This window comes from Panthera pardus, unplaced genomic scaffold (assembly GCF_024362965.1).
Source record: "Panthera pardus isolate Hobbes unplaced genomic scaffold, ASM2436296v1 HiC_scaffold_10, whole genome shotgun sequence".
In the NCBI taxonomy this organism is placed as follows: Eukaryota; Metazoa; Chordata; class Mammalia; order Carnivora; family Felidae; genus Panthera; species Panthera pardus.
The window spans coordinates 87,041,131-87,060,081 of NW_026526655.1; the positions used below are offsets into that span (position 1 = coordinate 87,041,131).

At 36.6% G+C, this 18,951-nt stretch overlaps 1 protein-coding gene across 2 annotated transcripts in view; it reads right to left on the reverse strand.

Annotated features, from left to right (window-relative positions):
* The window catches only part of ARHGAP15 (Rho GTPase activating protein 15), a 610,088-nt gene that overhangs the window by 493,886 nt on the left and 97,251 nt on the right, over positions 1-18,951 (reverse strand). For both annotated transcript variants that reach the window (XM_019455105.2, XM_053909137.1), the window contains one exon: positions 16,863-16,950. In XM_019455105.2, coding sequence (XP_019310650.1) covers positions 16,863-16,950 — 88 coding nt within the window. The remainder of the gene's footprint in view (positions 1-16,862; positions 16,951-18,951) is intronic.

Consider the following 18,951-nt stretch of genomic DNA (forward strand, 5'->3'; position numbering starts at 1 on the left):
AAAGTGAAAACAGCTTAATGGACTCATGTAGATTGAACCCAGTATTTCACAGAATCCTACGATAGACAATAACTGCATGCTTATTGTATGTCAATGTGATAGCCACTGTGTTGGACTCTGGGACTCCAGAGATAAAGAAGATATTGAATCCTCCTTTAAGAATCCCATGCCAGCCTTAGACTCTACATAATTTTCTGTAGACTTTCTCTCTATGGGGAAAAAGCATTCTAAGCTTTCCCAGAGTTCTCGCCAGGCAGGTCTGCCACCTCTACCTGTCCTCATCAGCATCATACACTAAATCCCACGGCTTGGACACTGGCTTGGCTTTATCTCAATCCAAACTCTCCCGATCATTTAGTCACCTCCCAGGACCCTGGCCTTCACCTTGCCCTTACCCACCCCATCTCTTGCATTCTTCACGAGCCCACTGCTTTAACTCCTCTCCATTTCAGCAGTCTTCATTCTGCTTTTCATCTAACAAACCCCACGTTCTGGGTTTTCATTACTCCCACCCTGTTATGTCTGTTTTTGACATGACTGGAATCAGCAGACATTTTGTGCATCCTTCCAGCTCTTCCTGGTTTCCCTTCCTCTCACAAACAGGCCTATGTTCCCAACTCAGCAGTCACTTTTGTGTCCACCCCCCCATCTCTTGCTGTCTTGCTCTCCCCCATGCAATGATCCACTCCCACACTCCACTCTCTCATCCACTTTTCCTTCTAGCAATTTCCTCATATCCTCTAATCTAATTCTGGAGAAATAACTTTTGACTACTCAATGTACTAATATTACAAATAATGGCCACTTTCTACAGCTGGGCTTTTAACTCCACTTAGCAAATATATATATATATATATATATATATATATATATATATATATATATATTCACACACACACACGCACACGCACATATATATGTACAATTATACATATACATATAAGGACACTTAACATAACCATGAAATCATTGCCAAGACCAATGTCATCAACACTTAGCGAACTTTTTATGTGCTCCTGGTCACTTTCTATTCTACCTCACACCACTCTCCCAAAGCTTCACCCCTTTCCAGTGGTCCATCAAGTGGCATTCTCCTAATTCTCAGAGATCGTACAGCCCTTGAGCTAGAACATTCACAATTCTTCCCACTTTCTTAGTCTGTGTAATCAAAATGAACAAACACACAAACATAAACTTTAATTCCTGTATATTGTACCCTCTGAAAGCTTTGTATCAGTTTCTCATTTATTCCTTATAATAGTCTTGTGCAGTTATTACCATTGCCTTCTATTTACATGTGAAAAAACTCAAGCAGGAAGTGGTTAAGTGCCTTACATAAGTTCACACACTTAATAAGTGCCTGAGAGGAGATAGGAATTCACTGTCCTCTGTCCTCCAAGTCCCAAGTTCTTGATCACAACACAGTACATTACCTCCCTTCCATACCTAGCCTTTCCCCCTACTAGGTCACATGACACTGTTTCTAGATCCAAAAATAAGAAGTAACATTTCCTATCTCTTCCTTGTCAGTGTTATCAGTTCCCATATTCTGTTCTGGCTCCTGGAAATCTGGATCTGAGCCTGTGATTCTGGTCCACCTGTCTCATGAACTCCCATGCCTGTCATGACAGTGGTATCTATGAGCATCAAAATCGCTTGGCCTGTCATTTCCAGACAGTGCATGATCCACTCACAAAGCATGTCCCTTTCTGCCTTAGAGGAAGAGATGCTCATTCTTCAGCCCAGGGCTTTTCCTCTCTGGTTCCTAATTTCATCCAATGCTGTTCCTCATTTTCTGAGTCGTCTCCCTTCTACATTTATCTCCCTCTCTCAAGTATATTTATCTTTACCCATAGCCACACACAAATCACTTCTGTCTAAAAATACATATAAACATATATAAGCATCAAGCCCACAACCTTGCTAATTCTCAATCCCACCTATTTCCTTTCCATTGTTGCCAGGATTCTTGAGCTTTCTACAGTCACATTCTCTGCTTGCTCACGTTCCATTCTCTTCTCAACCCACTGAAGTCTTCTACTCCTTTCCTTAACTAATCTAAAACATTTTAACCATGCAGGTCAACAAAAACAATCTGATGCCTTCTCTCTCATCAACATTCTATTTGAACTCTGTACTGTTAGATTCAGCTCCTTTTCCTTAAAAACCTCTGTCCCTTGGCTATGGAGACATTTTCACTCTAAATCTTTATTTCACGTTTTATATTCTTCCTTCTGTTTCTTTCACTGACTTCTCTTCCTCTTCCCACCTCTTAAGTGTCACTAATATCTGGTTTACTGTTCTAGGCCTTCATTATTGCCTATACTTCACATGCTTCCAGTGGGTTTTGGTCTTGCCTCTGGTCTGATCCACCACTTATGACATGTTGACTCCTCAGTTTTTCCTCTGGCCTCCAGCTCCCTCTTATGTACCAGAACTGCATTTTCTAACTGACTTACCACTAGAATGTAGCACAGACAGTGAAATCATTGTCTTCTCAGATTTGCTCTCTTTACTGCTTGTCTTGGTTAATCATCCTTTTATCCACTACACCTTCCCTACTTTCTTAATTCTCCCCTTTCCTTTACCACTTACAACCAAACAGTAGAGAGCCTGAATTCCAGAACTAGCTCCCTCTTCTGCCATCTCATGACCACAGCCTCATTTGAGCTCATATTTTCTTTCATGTGAATTCTCTCAGTGTTTCCTCTGGGACCAGACAAAACCATTTCATTTCATTTTCTACATTTTGACTAATTTTTTTTCTTTTCTAAAACACAAATTTCACTATGGTTTTTTTTTTCTGGGAAACGTATTATCTGTAGGATAATGTACAAATCCCTCAGTAGGATATACAGGCTCCTTTTCATCATTTCCCAACCATCCTTCTGAGTTCTATGCATTCCCCCATTCTTCTATAACCAGCTATGCTAAATCCATGGCAGTTCCAATATGCACCCTGCTTTCACAACTCTATACATTGTATTGCACCCTTTCATCTGGAACACATTTCTCTCCCTTCAATCCACTCTCCTTGTCTGCCATTTGTTCCACTCCTGCTCATTTTGATGATGTAACTCCAAAATAATCTCCATGAGGTCCCCCTTCAGCTCTGTAAGCCCAGTCTGTCACTCCCATTATTTCTCCTATTCTAAAACATACTTTGTTACCATTCTTTGTTATCCAATTGAGAATTATGGTGAACATTTCAAAGCATTAATAAATAAAAATAAATAATATATCTCAGGATACTGCATTACAAAATGAGGTAGTTTACAAAGTATAAGCTAATAGTTTACAAAATCAAAGCACAGCATTCCCATTCATATCATGTCTTTAATAGAAAAAGACATTATGGCACAATCAAAGCAAATGATAGAATTAGGGGTCAATTCAGAAGTTAAAGTGACTCGAGTAAAATTTAAGTAAATAAATATATCAGCTTCAAGAAGACAAAACTAAGATCGGTTGATAGAGGACTATATAAAAATGATCGTGCCCAGTAGTCCATTTTTACAAAGCTAAAGCAGAAAGACCTAGGCTTGAAGAACAATGCTAGGGCCTAAGCTTTATTAGCAGGAAACATTTTCAGTATTTAAACATTGTTAAACATCAGAATAAGTTTTTCAGAAAAGTTGTCGAATTTACTTGGAAGACAATCAAGATTTTATTCAAGAAGGCTGAAATTAAAGAATCCTTTAATAGAAAACATATTTCTGATTCTACAGCTATAAAACACAAGAAAAAGTCTGTTAATGAACTACATGATGCCAATGGATCATATTGTACATCATTATAAAAATATACTTTTTAAAAATTAACTAAATTTAGATTTAAATTTAAGAGTGTACTTATCATATCTCTTCTGGGGTAAACTTAAAATATAAATGACTGATTTTAAAATATTTAAAGAGAATTATTTAAAAGTTACTGCTTCTGGACAATAAAATATAAAAGCCTCTTTGTTGGGGCAATGTGAAATCATTAAAAATTGATCCTGGGTCTCGTCCACTTCTGATTTTTATTATTCTTTTAGCCCAACTTTACTATTCCCTAGTAAGAGCTGACAGGTTATTCTCCCTGTCTTTCTCTCTTAGATTAAACCTTTGGGATTAAATTTTCCACTTTTTATGGGAAATTTGGGGCCTTTTAATGCACATTAAGAAAATATCAAAGGCCAGATGCTCTTTTGCTTGATGGCACTTTCCGTGAGGAAGATTGGGCATGTGTGTAAGCAACAAATCACTGGACCTCTGATTATCCCATCCTTATTACTAGATGAGGTTACAAAAAAAAAAAAAAAAAAGGCAAAGCTCAGAGTTTATGAAATAGGTTATTAGCTACCATTTTTTATTTTGGATTAATTGCTATTCTAGAATATAGACTCAGATTGTCCTTATCAGTTTGAAACATGAAACACAAAATCTGTTTAGAGGAATTAAGTTTTATCACATAACTGGTTTTGATTCTGGAAAATCATTCATGGAGGAGGATAAAACTCACTTATAAATTCTCATTTGGACAAAATGATTTAGGAAAGAGTGCTGAATGGATACCTGATCTTATTAATGTCTAAAGTATGGCTGCTGTCAACATAGAAGACAATACTTTGATTGTAAGATGTGAGTTTTATGTATATGAATATAAATGATGTTAATAATAACTGAAATTGTTTCTACAGTGAAATTTCTCAGTATATACAAGACCAAATCAAACCAGATTTTCAGAAAAGCAACCTTTGTTGGTGACTTTGGGCGCTAGAATGCTATGTGTTTGTTTTGTTTGTTTTTTGAGGAGAGAGTATTCTCTCTTTTTCAAGAAATGAACAGATATTGCATTTAGTTCTAAATCAAAATCTTGCCAGAGTAAATACAATAGTCTCTGTTTAGTCTACCTTTGTTGTATGCTGATACTGTGTTACATTTACATTATATAAAAAACTATTTGCTTCTGCAAGGTGACTAGCTGGGGCACATTTGTGGTGCCTCAGATGCTCCCTCAGAGTCCTTATCCAGACCCTCATCCAGTCAGTCTACCTTAGCTGTCTCTACGTATGACTAGCCATGTTTGAACCCATTTGGTCCCACTTCCTGAGGATGACCAGTCATCTTGGAATGTGAGGCCCTCCCTCCTGGCTTCCAGAGTGCGACAGGCTTTTGGCTCCTCATCCACTTCCAAATTTAGATAAAATGCCACTTTATACAGAATAGGACCTGGCATTCTGAGAAGCCATCCAAGGGTACAGCCAGGGTTCATATGATGCAGATATTGAAGACTCTGGGTGGTGAACTTGGGGAAGCAGGAAATGGAATGAAACATAGCAGATAAATTCCTTCTCCTAGCTCCCATCTTTCCTCCCACGGACTGTGTCGTGCTTTCTCCAGAGAGCCTACCTAACAGCAGCTTCTTTCTAAGTCAAGTGGTACAGCTGCCCAGTGATTCTCTTGAGTCTGTTTGAGGTTCACGGGAGAGTAGCAGCCATTGGGTGACACAGCTCCTCTACTCTTCCCCGTCATTTCCTGCCTCACTTCCTTTTTTGCCACACCGCCTATGCCCTGGATTCACGCCTCCCAAATAAAGGTTGGACACTTAATTTGGACTTTCTTCCCTATAGAATAAGGGCTAAGATCATTGATCCTTGTGGCAGAGAGGGAGAGTGCTACACCAGAATGTGTGCTGGAGTCTTGAGTTGTCACAGAGAAGCAGCTTACCAGCCAGAAAACACCGTTTTATTTCCAGCCCCCTTTGCACCAACATGTGGCCACATTACCCACTCTCATCACTGGGATGTGAGCAAGACTGATGTGAGGCACTTCTGGGCTTACGGCTTTAAGAAGCATGGGGACCTTCTCATATTCTCTCTACCTTTCCCTCATCTGCCACTAAGAGTTGGCAAAAACAGAAAATGAGGGAGGCACCATGTAGCAGAAAGCTGACCAGAATACCTGTTTCAGACTGTTTCCTGTTTGGTAGGAGTAAGAAATGAGGTTCTGCAGAGATTTTAGATTGGATTTGGATAGCAGGAAGTGTTTCCCTAACTGAAGTCTTGATATTAAGAAAAATTAAGATGAGGATTGTAAATACACTGCCTTTAAGTGACAATTAGGGCATCTGAATCCTATTCTATCAGGTTCTGGAGACTCTTCTCTTAACTGCTATACTCGATTCCTCCACATAGTAATAATAACAACAATAATAATAAATATAATTAATATTTATCATTGCTATGTGCCCAGTAAGTTGTATCACTTTTCTCACATAATCTCACAATAACTGTATGAGATAAGGACTCTTGTTAACCTCATACTACAGTTGAAATATCCAAGGATTATAGTAACAAATAAAATGTGAACCTGGGATTCCCAGTCCAGGTGGTCTGACTTATTCTACCTGATATAGTATACTGCTTCCCAGAGCATTTCAACTCAGTAGTGAACTGTTAAGAAAGACTAAATACATATATTCAGTTTATTTCAAAGTGCACTGTGGACTACAAGTCCATTTTATGTTGGAGGAATGCAAACTCTAAATCAGATGTATTGCATTGACCAAAATGATAAACCACAGAGAGTCAAACTTCATAATTAAAATAGTTTTCTGAGAGAGCCTAAGGTGAGGTTTATTGGATAGTAAGCTATTATCCATTTATAAAGCATCCTATCAATTTCATAGATTTTTGTGGTTATTAAAAATTATGTAAGATACAGAATTTATTGTGGTTAATGGCTAAATCTTGAGAGAATTATAACCAGAGAACATGGCTTCATTTATAGTAATATCGATCACTTGATTTCATTTTTTTCCTTATAATGTTTATGCTAATAAAACACTAGAATTCAATTTCTTTCTTTTTCTTTCTTTCTCTCCATCTCCACCCATCATCCTCCAGATTTCAGACTATTATTTTTGTTCTAATTTTTAAAGGTATGATGAGGCCATTTGATAGTGCAGTCTGTGGCTGTACTACAAATTGCCCCAATAATAACCATGCTATCTTTGCCAGAGCACTGTAATTCTGAGAATTAAAATATTAAACAGAAACTTAAAATGCATTCGTTAGGCCAAGTTTGGTAGATCTACTGTTTGTCCCTCCAATGTTTATGATCTTTTTGAGCAGGGGACTGAATAAGGGCTCAACGCTCACTTCACAAAGATAAAATAATTCCATATTCATTTTGCACAGAATACTCAATAATTCATGAATAGCTTTCTGATTGGAACTATTTTCATCTTTTTGCTAAATCACACCATTTTACTCCAATAAATAAGTCCATTTTGTTATTAAAGCCATACTACAGTGAATGAGCATTAGATGTATTGCATTATTTAATTAATGCTTGTGTTCATTATTTGCATTGGAAGTAAACAATATTAAAAAAAGTAAACAAATTATTTTAATGAGGCCTTTTATAATGCTCTTTTTTTGCTTTCAAGGTTATGGCTGAATGGGTGGTTTTAAAAAGTTAATAGTTTATTAAGTGCCTTGGAAAAGTTTTCTGTCATTAAAAGTGAAATATGCCAATGTTTGCCTCTAAATAAAAGTTATCAGTACAGTGTATAGAGAAAAAAAATTTTTTAAAGTTACCTATGCAATGAACATGTAGGCGCCATATTGAACATACTGGCTTCGAAACCATACAGTTTTAGGGGAGAACTATGGCCTAAGATGTTCATAATGCTTCTGAATTTATGTCAGACCAGGTTTATGTTAACTAGGATTTGTGAGCATTGTGTGATAAATATAACAGAAACAGCTGACTGATGAGAGTAAGGTCCACTTGGTCCAAATTTTGATGGATGTGGAGACAGGAGAAATTTCTTAAATCAGAAACAAACTTTCCACGGTGTGTTTATTTTAGTAGGTATGACACCAACATATATTCTGGAGTCACAGGAAAATAAGTCCAGGTTTTCTACTGGTGCTCACTGCTGTGCTGATACACCCATGTTCTTGGGAAGGATATACGTAGTTTTCCTTAGGTGAATTGCCCTACTTGCTTTCTTTACACTAGGACTTCTTTAGAGATTATCATCTATTAAAAGTTCAAGACATATGAGGTTTTAAAGTGTTTTCTGAGTGAGAAGATGTCCTGTGATTCACTAAATAAATGCATTGGGCCCCACCGATGACAACTTAGCCATTTTGCCATTTTCTTTGTCAGTAAAAGCACAGGCCTTATGGCTCTCATCTATTGCACCAGAGTTTTAGAACGTGTCTCTCAGATAATTTAATAAGTCCTATCTTCTTTGTGTTAAAAGTAGAAAAATAATAGGGGCACCTGCGTGGCTCAGTTGGTTAAGCATTCAGCTCTTGATTTCAGCTCAGGTCATGATCTCATGGTCCTGGGATCAAGCCCTGTGCCCGGCTCCATGCTGAGAGTGGAACCTACTTGGGATTCTCTCTCTCCCTCTGTCTCTACCACTACCCGCCCACCCCCAAAATAAATAAATAAATAAACATTAAAAAAAATTTAAAGCAGGAAAAAATATATCTTAATTCCTTAAGCCTATCTGTGAAAACTCTGAATCTGTCTTAATATAAGGACAGTTAGTATTGGTTACAAAGGGCTCCAGAGTGCTTACAGAATGAAATTATCTCTTTTCACAATCCTGTTCAAGATCTTTCATGAGCTGGTTCTACATGGACTTTCTAATGAAACTGAGTGCTGCTGTTCCACAGTGCTGTTCCTCAACTTATTTTGAGGCAATTCTTCCACTGGTAGTGCATCCTGGAAACTCATAGAAGAAACACAAAATAGTCTCGTCTAAGGCACATTCACCCTAGGCCTCAGGGAACCTCCCGTAATCATTTTCAAGAACAATGACTAGCACGCAGTGCATGGGGCAAGGCGAAAGATCAACACATATCTGTATAATCAGTACAGGAATTAATTTCCTATATTTTATCATTGGTTACTCCCTTATTTCCACAGAAAGTGTCCTTTTCACCCCATTTTGCCTCAAAATCCTATTCATCCTTCAAAAACATGCCCAACTCTCACTTCCTTGACAGATATATTTAGAATATTTTCCAGTTGGAAGCAATCTCTCTTTTCTGAGTTACTATAAAATTAACTCATGCCTCTATTCATGCTATTTTTGAGCAACTATCCATGTCCATTTTTTTACTACAATTACTCGATTTATGGGCATACTTTCTATTTGTTTCTAGATCCTCAAGGGAAAGATCTGATTCTGATTCATTTTTGTATGTTTCATAACACCTAGCATAGTGGCTTAAACATCAAGGATTCTCAGTGATTTTGTAGAATGAACAGTGGAGAGATATATAGGCTGAGCATTACTTGGAAGAAGCATTTCCCTGAGCAAGGATTATCTATAGCTAGACCTATGGTTCTCCACCATGGTTTTTAAATATTTTTACCATTTTAGTTATGTTTTATTGTAATAAACCTACATACAATTTCTGTCTCCTCTATCAGACTATAAGCACCTTAAGTGCAGCAATCATGTATTACTCATCTGATATCTCTAGGGTTTAAAAACACGTTGTGTGATACCTGTTAGGAGTTGTTAATTCTTTGTAGAATAAATAAATGAATTTGTGCTCTATATTAGAAAGCTTTTTTTTCCTCATGAGGCAGTCTATCATATATATATGTATATTTAGCCAGGAATATGTATTTGTCACATTCCATGGCTAGAGTCAGGTTCCAGTCCATATCAAGCAGAAACTCTTAAATCACAAAGCACAGCAGGTACCTAGGTGGCAAATTGTACTTGAAGTGCTGGAACTGACTGAAATACTTCAGTGACTCTAAAATAGATAAGTGTACCGAAACATGCAAGGGGTGTGAGTCCAGTCCTCAGAGGATAAATCAAACTGACAGTTCTTGTTTCTTTGGGACTTCTTTAAACAGATAAAGCAAATAATAAAGATGTCTTTTGAGGCAATTTTTTTTTCTCTTGGACTAAATGGGATGAAGCTATGATCCTAGAAGAATGAACTTCTTCTCTTGCCTTTTTCCGTGATAGACCTTGTCCTTTTAAGACACATAACACTTGGATCATACTTCTGTTCAGTATGTGTTTATTAAAAGATCTGTTATTCTAGGGTGAAGGTATCTGGAAAACACTGACACACCTTCTTAGAGATGTGCCCCTGTAGCAAATCCCCAGCCCTTGGTATGGTTCTTAATCCTTTTTTTCCAACAAAAATAAAAACAACAAAACAAAACAAACAAACAAACAAGAAAACCAAAATCTCATTTCTCTTTTTAGCACACAGACCTTGACGATTCTCAGTTTCATGTCATCGTTCATATTTTTTAATTCCCTGGAATTCCCTGCCCACAAATTTCCACATATTGAAATTATAACCATCCTTCAAGGCCCAATTCAAATCTTTCACAGATGTGAGCTCTCCCTCCTTTAAATCTCAGAAAAACTCTTTTATGTTTCTTATTTCATCTCACCCTATTTTTTGGCAGAGATGCTATAAAGCAAAGACTATATCTTGATTATATCTCTATGCCTTATATGTAGCCCTAATGAGCAAGCTGTTCATTGTAGGATTTCAATACATATTCTTATGAAGTCTTTTCCTACCAGGCTTATATAAATAGCACAAACTTGATTAACCAAATGCATATTTAAGTGAAAGTGAGGTAGATTGTAAATGAGAAACTAAGCTATTTAGATCAACTTTCCACTGAAAACAATGAAAAATGCTGGATAAAATATTTCTGTTTAAAATCACCTTTAAAAAATTGAAAGGTTGATAAGATAGTGGTAAACTGCTAGGGTAATTATTTTTGGAAAATGGGAATCTGAACACAGAGAGGCAAGCTGAACATCAGATCAACATAACTGCTCTTTGCCTGAGGGCATTTGCTTATACTGTACATTTGACCTTTGGTCAATTGACTCCACAGAATAATGGAAAAGGTGCTGCCTGTGGTCTTATGAAAGAATAAAGGAGAAACAATATTAAATTTGTTCCCTTTCTCCAATTTAAGGGATTATAAAGAAAACTGTCTTTGTAGATGAGCAATGTGACAGAATTAAAAAAAAAAAGGAAGAATGAAAAATAATTCTGTCCCTGAGAAGTAGCATAGTTGTAACTCTCCTATTATGTGTACAAATTTTGAGTTTTAAACTGTTAACTTAGATTGAGCTAATCAATCACTGGGAGGTCCCAGACCCTTTGAGAAAAATGCAAAATATTCTGGAGCAGGACACATTTATCCCAGGACTAAATGATTAGCACACAGTCAAAAATAACCAGACACACAAGGAAACAGCAATGGAATGAGAAGCAGCAGAAACAGACTGATGCAGACTTCAGATGTTAAATCACAAGACATATAAAACAACCATGCCTTTTAATTTTAACAAAATAAAAGGGAGCCTGAAAAATATCTGCAGATGACAACTGTAACAAATGACATAGTAAACAAAAAAGCTTTCTCTAGAAATAAAAATTATAATAATTGAAATAAAGATGTTTATCAAAAAAAGGTGATTGGATTAAAGAATCAGAAAATAAATCAAACGAAGTGGTTTGAAATGCAGTTCAGAAAGACAAAAAGATTAAAAATAGAATGTAAAATGTAGAAAATAGAGTAGGAAGCCTCTAAATGTAGGTTTAACTAGAGGCATAGAAAAATATAAGAGAAAATATTTTTAGAAAGCTTCACTTGAAAATAATAGCTGATAATTTTCTAAAATATATTAATGATACTTAAAAACAACTTCAAGAGGCTCAACAATCCATACAGGAAGAATAAAACTGTGGAAAAACAAAGGTAATAATAAAAATATCATGAATAGCCAGATAGCTGCAGTTAGACTAAGGTAACTTCTTGATCACAATAATAGATGACAGAAAAGGTTGGAATAACAACTTTATGTGCTAAAAGAAAATAACTACCAAATCAAAACTCTATATCCAGAGAGAATATATATATTACCAGAATGAGGGAGAAATAGGAACATTTGAAACAAGCAAACACTGCGACAGGTTGTTATTACAAGACCCTTTCTACAGGGATTTCTCAGAATATAGGGTTATCCTAGAAGGAAGGTGGAAGATGAAGGAAGAAGTAAATGGCAAGGAACATGGCAAATATTGGGCAAATATAAACCAACATTGACTCTATAAAAATAATAATATCTGGTGGTGTTAAAAAAACAAAACAAAACAAAATAAAGAATTAAAATACCAGACAACAATAGCATATGTGTTGAGAAGAGGATAGGTGTGTTAAAATATTCTAAGCTAGGGGCACCTGGTTGGCTCAGTCCATGAATCATCCAACTCTTGATTTTGGCTCAGGTCATGATCTCACCATTCATGAGTTTGAGCCCCACCTTGAGCTCAAGTCAGGATCTCAACAGTTCATGGTTCAAGCCTCCTATGGGGCTCTGCTCTGACTGCATGGAGCCTACCTGCAATTCTTTGTCTCCCTCTCTCTGTCCCTCCCATGTTCATGATCTGTCTTTCTCTCCCTCTGTCTCTCTCTCTCAAAAATAAATAAACGTTAAAAAATAAATAAAAATATACTAAGGTAATATTTTGGAAGACGATAAAGGATTTAATTAGCTTTAGTCTTTGCTAGGTATCAATGATGCAATCCTAGGCAAGCCACTAGCAAAACAGAAACAAAGTGCAAAGTACATCACTCTGATCAGTGCAAAAAAACAAAAAATAAAAATAAAAAAAAGAAAGAAAAAGCATGACATATTTAGAGAAAAAGGCAAGAAACAAAAAAGGCATATACTGTGATTCCATTTATGTAAATTCAAAACCAGACAAAGTAAACCACATTTCTTAAGGGCTATATATACAGCTGGTACAGGTGGGGAAATAATGAAAAATTATTTAATAATAGCTAAAATGCAGTTTAACTCTGTAGGAAGGGAAGAGGTTGGGTGACATAGAGATAAATGGCAGGGGGTGGGGCTTCTGGAGGGCGGAAAGAGTCCATGTCTTCATTTGAGTGAAGGTTATGTAGGAGTTTGATTAACTTTTAAAATATGTATATATATATATATATATATATATATATATATATATATATATATATATGTATGTATGTTATACATTCCACTAAAAGTGGTTTCTGTAGTATTTTCCAATGACAATAGTTAACAAATTTAAGGTAAGTTACAAAGCAGAATATATATATAAAAAAATCTATGAGAATATGAGCATCATCCTCTTCTTCATAATCCAGGAAATCCGGATGTAGGGACACCAGTGGTTTTCAAATGCTCTGGCTCACAGGAGGGCTGGCCAGTCTTGACCAAACTTTCTCTGGTCAGAGATGAAGTGAACAAAACACAGACAGTGTATATAGACATAGAAGAAGGGTAGTTTCCCATTTTGGTAAAGACTGTATTTCATTCTGAGGGTTTTTTTTCCTCCCTCGATTTGGGATTAGGATATTTTTTGATGCCCTTTCTACTAGAAAGTGACAGTGGTAGTTAAGCGCTAGATTACTCTTTAATGTCCTTATTAAAAACAAACAAACAAAACAGAATAAGTCAGTCCTCTTTTTCCTTGAACAGGTCACTGAGGACCCAGAACCTATGAATCTCTAATTTACACACACCAGAGAAATGATTCTGTGTCTATTTCCAGGAAAAGGCTGCTTTTGATACAAATCTGAGCTGGTTATAGACTGAAAGAACCTCAGCAAGAAAGAGAGTCAAACATGGACTGTGGGATCAGGCATGCTTTATGACACGCTGTATTAAATGTGAAAGTCACAGGGAAAGAGCCACTGGAGGAAGGTGAGGGCCCCAGGAAAATACATATGGTCATGCAAGAGGTAACACCTAGAGCCCCAAATGGAGGAATGGCTTCTCTTTCAGAATTATCGGTGATCAGACACACCATTTACACCACCTAGGGATACATAGTTCCTTTTTTGGAGACTGTACATGCTGATGGTCCTTGAGTTAATGTCATTATTTTCTCTTCTATACATGTCCGTATCAGTTCAAGCACAAAATCCATACGATGTAAAAATATGGTAAAATTATATTATGTCCTGTATTATGTACTATAGAATATATATATTTTAATAGAGTATACTATATTAGACAATAACAATTAATTGATAGCTACTATTAATCTTTTCTTTGGTTAAGTAATTCCATTCCCTTTTAATTCTGTTGGCAGATATCACTATCCCCATTTTACAGATGAGGACTCTGAAGTGCAAAGAAGTCGACTGACTTTGTCAGCTCCTAAGCAGCACTGGAATGAAGTCCGCTGTGGTTGAACTTCAAAGCCCTGCTCCTAGCTACTTTGCTGCTTTGTCTTACCACTGCATTAACATTCAAAGATCATTCCTATAAAGATTAAAATGCCATTTACTCTCTTAAACCACATTCTGCACTCACTCAGTCTGTTTCTACTGACCCCTTGGAGGAAAGGACAGACTTTTTCCCAGAAGCACAATGAACAATACCAGGACATGTGTAAGGGGGTGCAAGGAAAATTCAGAAATTTGAGCGTAAATCTCTTTCAAAATGAAACCACAGCATCTTTAATCAAGGCCTGGCAATCATCATATCGTTTCTCTGAGACTGGAATTGGTAAATGTGGGCTATCCCACTAGGCCTTTAATACTTGGTTAGAAATGTATCCAAGAAGTTGACTAGCACGACAATTCATGCAGTACAAACATGAATCTGTAATTCTCTTCCCCGTTACCACAAAACACAGTTAGTTCCTGCCCTGAATTCACTTTGAAGACGAGTGCCTGGGAGAAACCATAAGAGCATTGAAAATGGGGCCAGAAGTAATAAATAGGGGCTGCCAAAAAATGTTAACGAACGTCTTCTAAAAGTAAAATCTATTGTCAGATTACAACTCTGAAGGTTGAACTGGAGGCATGCAATCGATTAGCGATTAGCGAGCTGACTTGAAAAGTTTTCTTTCACCTGTATAAAACTAAGTAGCTGATAATTATATTTCCTGGTACTAGTACAAGGAGATTAAAATATAAGATAAAAATAAACTAGGGGCGCCTGGGTGGCGCAGTCGGTTAAGCGTCTGACTTCAGCCAGGTCACGATCTCGCGGTCCGTGAGTTCGAGCCCCGCGTCAGGCTCCGGGCTGATGGCTCGGAGCCTGGAGCCTGTTTCCGATTCTGTGTCTCCCTCTCTCTCTGCCCCTCCCCCATTCATGCTCTGTCTCTCTCTGTCCCAAAAATAAATAAAAAATGTTGAAAAAAAAATTTAAAAAAAAATAAAATAAAATAAAATAAACCAAAGCTTTAATGTGGAATCTAATCTAATCTCTCCCATCATCCCAGAACATTCACATAAACTCCGGCTCAGGTGGAATTCTTCTCACCCAGCAGGACGAAGATAATCTCGGCAGCTCAACCTGCCAGACAAGCGACTTTCCTCCCTTCCTGACTCACCCCTTAGAACTCATTCAAAGGGAAGACAAAGTCCCTGTGAGTGGATAGGAGGTGTTTTGTGCCTGACCTTTAGGGGTACTTTATTTTTCTTAAAAAGATTATCTCAACCTTACTGTAGGTCCCAAATAAAAACAAAACAAAAGCCTAGAACAAATTTCTGAGACAGTTTAAATTAAAAACACAAACGACCGAGATACATTTTTAATTTATTTATAATTAGTTTACAGATTGGACCGCACCAAGACTCCAAAACCAGCAGGCCACTTGGGGATAAAGACTATTGCCATTATCAGGGACAAGCCAAATGCTACCTTTTGCTCTTCTATTTAAAAACAAACAAACATCTCCTAGCAAATGATTTTCTATTTCCTATTTAAAGAGGATTACATAGCAAACAAGACTAGTGGCTGGAAAGCAAAGAACTTTCCAGCGTTTTATTACCTGCCAAATACAAATTAGTTCATTGCAGTTGACTCCTGCCAGGCGACCCCTCTCTCTGCCACCCATCAGGCCGATGGGGTATGGCAGGTTTGTTCCTGCCCGGCGTCCTTCCTAATCGGGAGGCTGTGAGACATGCTGCTTGCCCACCGTCTCCCGTATCACATGGCAGCTCTGGTGTGTGGACAGCAAGGTTGTGAGCTTGAATTGCCCCAGTGACTCACTCAGAATTGCTCCTACTCACTGTCACTATCGAATTGCCGTGGGCATATGGGAGGCCCTCCTCCAGGTACAATAAAGAAACCCTACAAATTTCACTTTGTAATAACTACGGGTTACAGAAATTGTATTAGCTCCATTAGATGGAGTCAGAAATATTCAGAAAGGTTAGCTGGATATAGTGAATGTCGCAGTTAGACTAAGATAAAAAATCACTTTGTTAACTTAGAGTGTTTCCTCATTGGTAACACCCTATATTAAGGTGCCATTTATAAACAGTTTACTATTATTTATTAATGTATGAAGCACTTTACAGCATGCTAGATAACAACTTAAATTCATGTATTAAAGATGCACATACATGGTTTAATAGGATTTACGTCTTATAATATTCTTTAAAACAGCTTCCCATAGTCTCATCCGTTAAGCATTTATTACTAATGCATTTTATAACATACTTTATAATACATTATTTGAGCAAGTAGCTGCATTTAGTGATCATTTCATAAATAAGAATACAGCATTTATAAATGGCACCTTAATTTAAAGTGTTACCTTCACATTACTAGATAGCTGTTCACCATCCATCTCATTTTGTGATTATTCTCCAAATGCACCACTTAATAAAACAGACACTAAGTTCTATTTTCCCTTCATCTGATTAAAAGTTTATTGAGTCATTTCCTCCATCTGCTTTCAGTTGTTGGGAGCTTGGAGGCTCTAGTGTGATTTCTGATGAAACCAAACTTTTAATTCAATAACATTTCTGTGATGATGATAATAGCAGAAACAGAGAGCTACCTACCATGTTAGCCAGAGCCTGCTGCTTCGATTCTTTGTAAAATTCAATTTTTCGACTAGAAAGAACGATCCAGGAAGTAGACCAGTTTTTCCTTAGGAAAATAAAAAAGGATAAAAAAGCATTATCATTTGAAGAAATCCTTCACAGATATTATATAAGCAACATTTGGAATGCGTAGAGACTGCATTTTTAATTAGTCTTCATAAAAGTCTTTTCTTTATTAAAATCTATAGGTGGTACGGAATTTGGGTAATAATAAGGACCTTCTGTAATTTTTAAAAATCATGGCATTTATAGTAAACATTTTTCAATTTGAATTTCCTCCCAAATTCTTTTTCAAGTACTAAAACTCCAATATTTGTGTATCCATGTCCCCCTTCACAGTCTTTGTTTCCACAGCAAGCTAAAAATAGCAGGGTAAAAACAGAAATCAGAACCCCTGCCTTTATTGTTACTTCTCCTCATTGCTTCAGTATATTTCAGAATCTGAAAAACTAACCAGCTAATGTGTCACTACCTACTTCAAAATATTCTTTTAATGTTGAATCTCACTGGAAATCAAAGAAATGCAAATAAAAAGAGTGAAATGCCTTTTCCTTCCTTGACAATCAATTTGGCAAGAATTAGAAGAAATAATACCAAGGGTTACTGAGAGTGTGGAGAAATGGATTCTCCCATACAATTCTGATAGGAGGGCACACAAGCATATTTTTCTGGAGTGAATTTGGCAATATGTTTTATTTAAGTTTATTTATTTTGAGAAAGAGAGAGAGAGAGAGTGGGGCAAGGGACAGAGAGAGAGGGAGCCCAAGCAGGCTCCACACTGTCAGCACCAAGCCCAAGGCAGAGCTCAAACCCAAGAACTGTGAGATCATGACCTGAGCTGAAATCTAGTGGGAGGCTTAACTGACTGAGCCACCCAGGCACCCCGGCAATATGTTTGTTTTTTTTTAAATCTTTTGAAATGTGTTTGTCTTTTGACTAAACAAGTCCATTCCTATGAATTTAAGTTTATACTAAAGAAGTCATCTCATAAGTGGGTAAGGCTGTGTGCACAAGAATAAAGTGTGCCCCATTATTTCTTAATTCTGCACCTAAAATATATTTAAAAAGATTAGTTGCATAAATTGCATATAATAGATTCCTATAATGGAAAATGAATCCTATGCTGTAAAAGAATACTGATATGGGAAGGTTTTAACAAAGATCATGATACAATATATAGTTTATAACACCATACTGTGTATTTGCCTAAGACTGTATTCCCTCCTCTGAGCCTCTTCTGATGATTAATTCTCATTCATCAGAAGTTAAAATATTACATCCTAAAATGCATTCCATTACTTCCTCACACAGCACTTATGATAAAAAATAATTTTTGTATATTTCACCTCCATTCCCACCATTCTAAAAAAAGCCTCAAAATGATAGAAAGTATTTCATGCTTATGGAAGTATCCCCAAGTGGCCAGCACAGTGACTTGAACAGAGGAGTCACCACCTACATATTTGCTGAACTTATGCACAGGGAGGAAAAGCTGGAAATAACAATAGCTAAATCAGGTGGTAAAATCACTGCTTTTGATTTTCCTTTGTATTTCTTGGTGTTCATCAAACATCCTGCACTGAACATGTATTACTTCAGTAATTATATGTGTGCATTTGTGTCATGAAGAGTCATGAAGAATGCCCTTTTTTAGATAGTAAAATATGAAGGAAGTTAATATACTTAAGTTTCTATCTGTTCTATCACTTGCTGCAGTTTGCTTTGTTTTAACACTCATTTCAAAAGAACTGAATTCGTTTTATGAAAGTGGTAGAAAATAAGTTTATAGAGAGACTTTATTCAAGTCAATAGAAACCTACACAAAAATATGTTTAAAATGACCATTCACGATCTTTGTGTAATTTATTTCCACTTGCTTCTTAGAATTTAGGGGTTTGATTGAAAGGACAGCTTTGAATTCAGTAAAGTTAATATTTACACCAAGGTTAGATTGCTCTTACATGCCTGAACTTTCTTAACCATACACCATTGTGTTAAAAAAAAAAAAAAAAAAGAAAGAAATGATAAACAGAAACAAAACAAACAA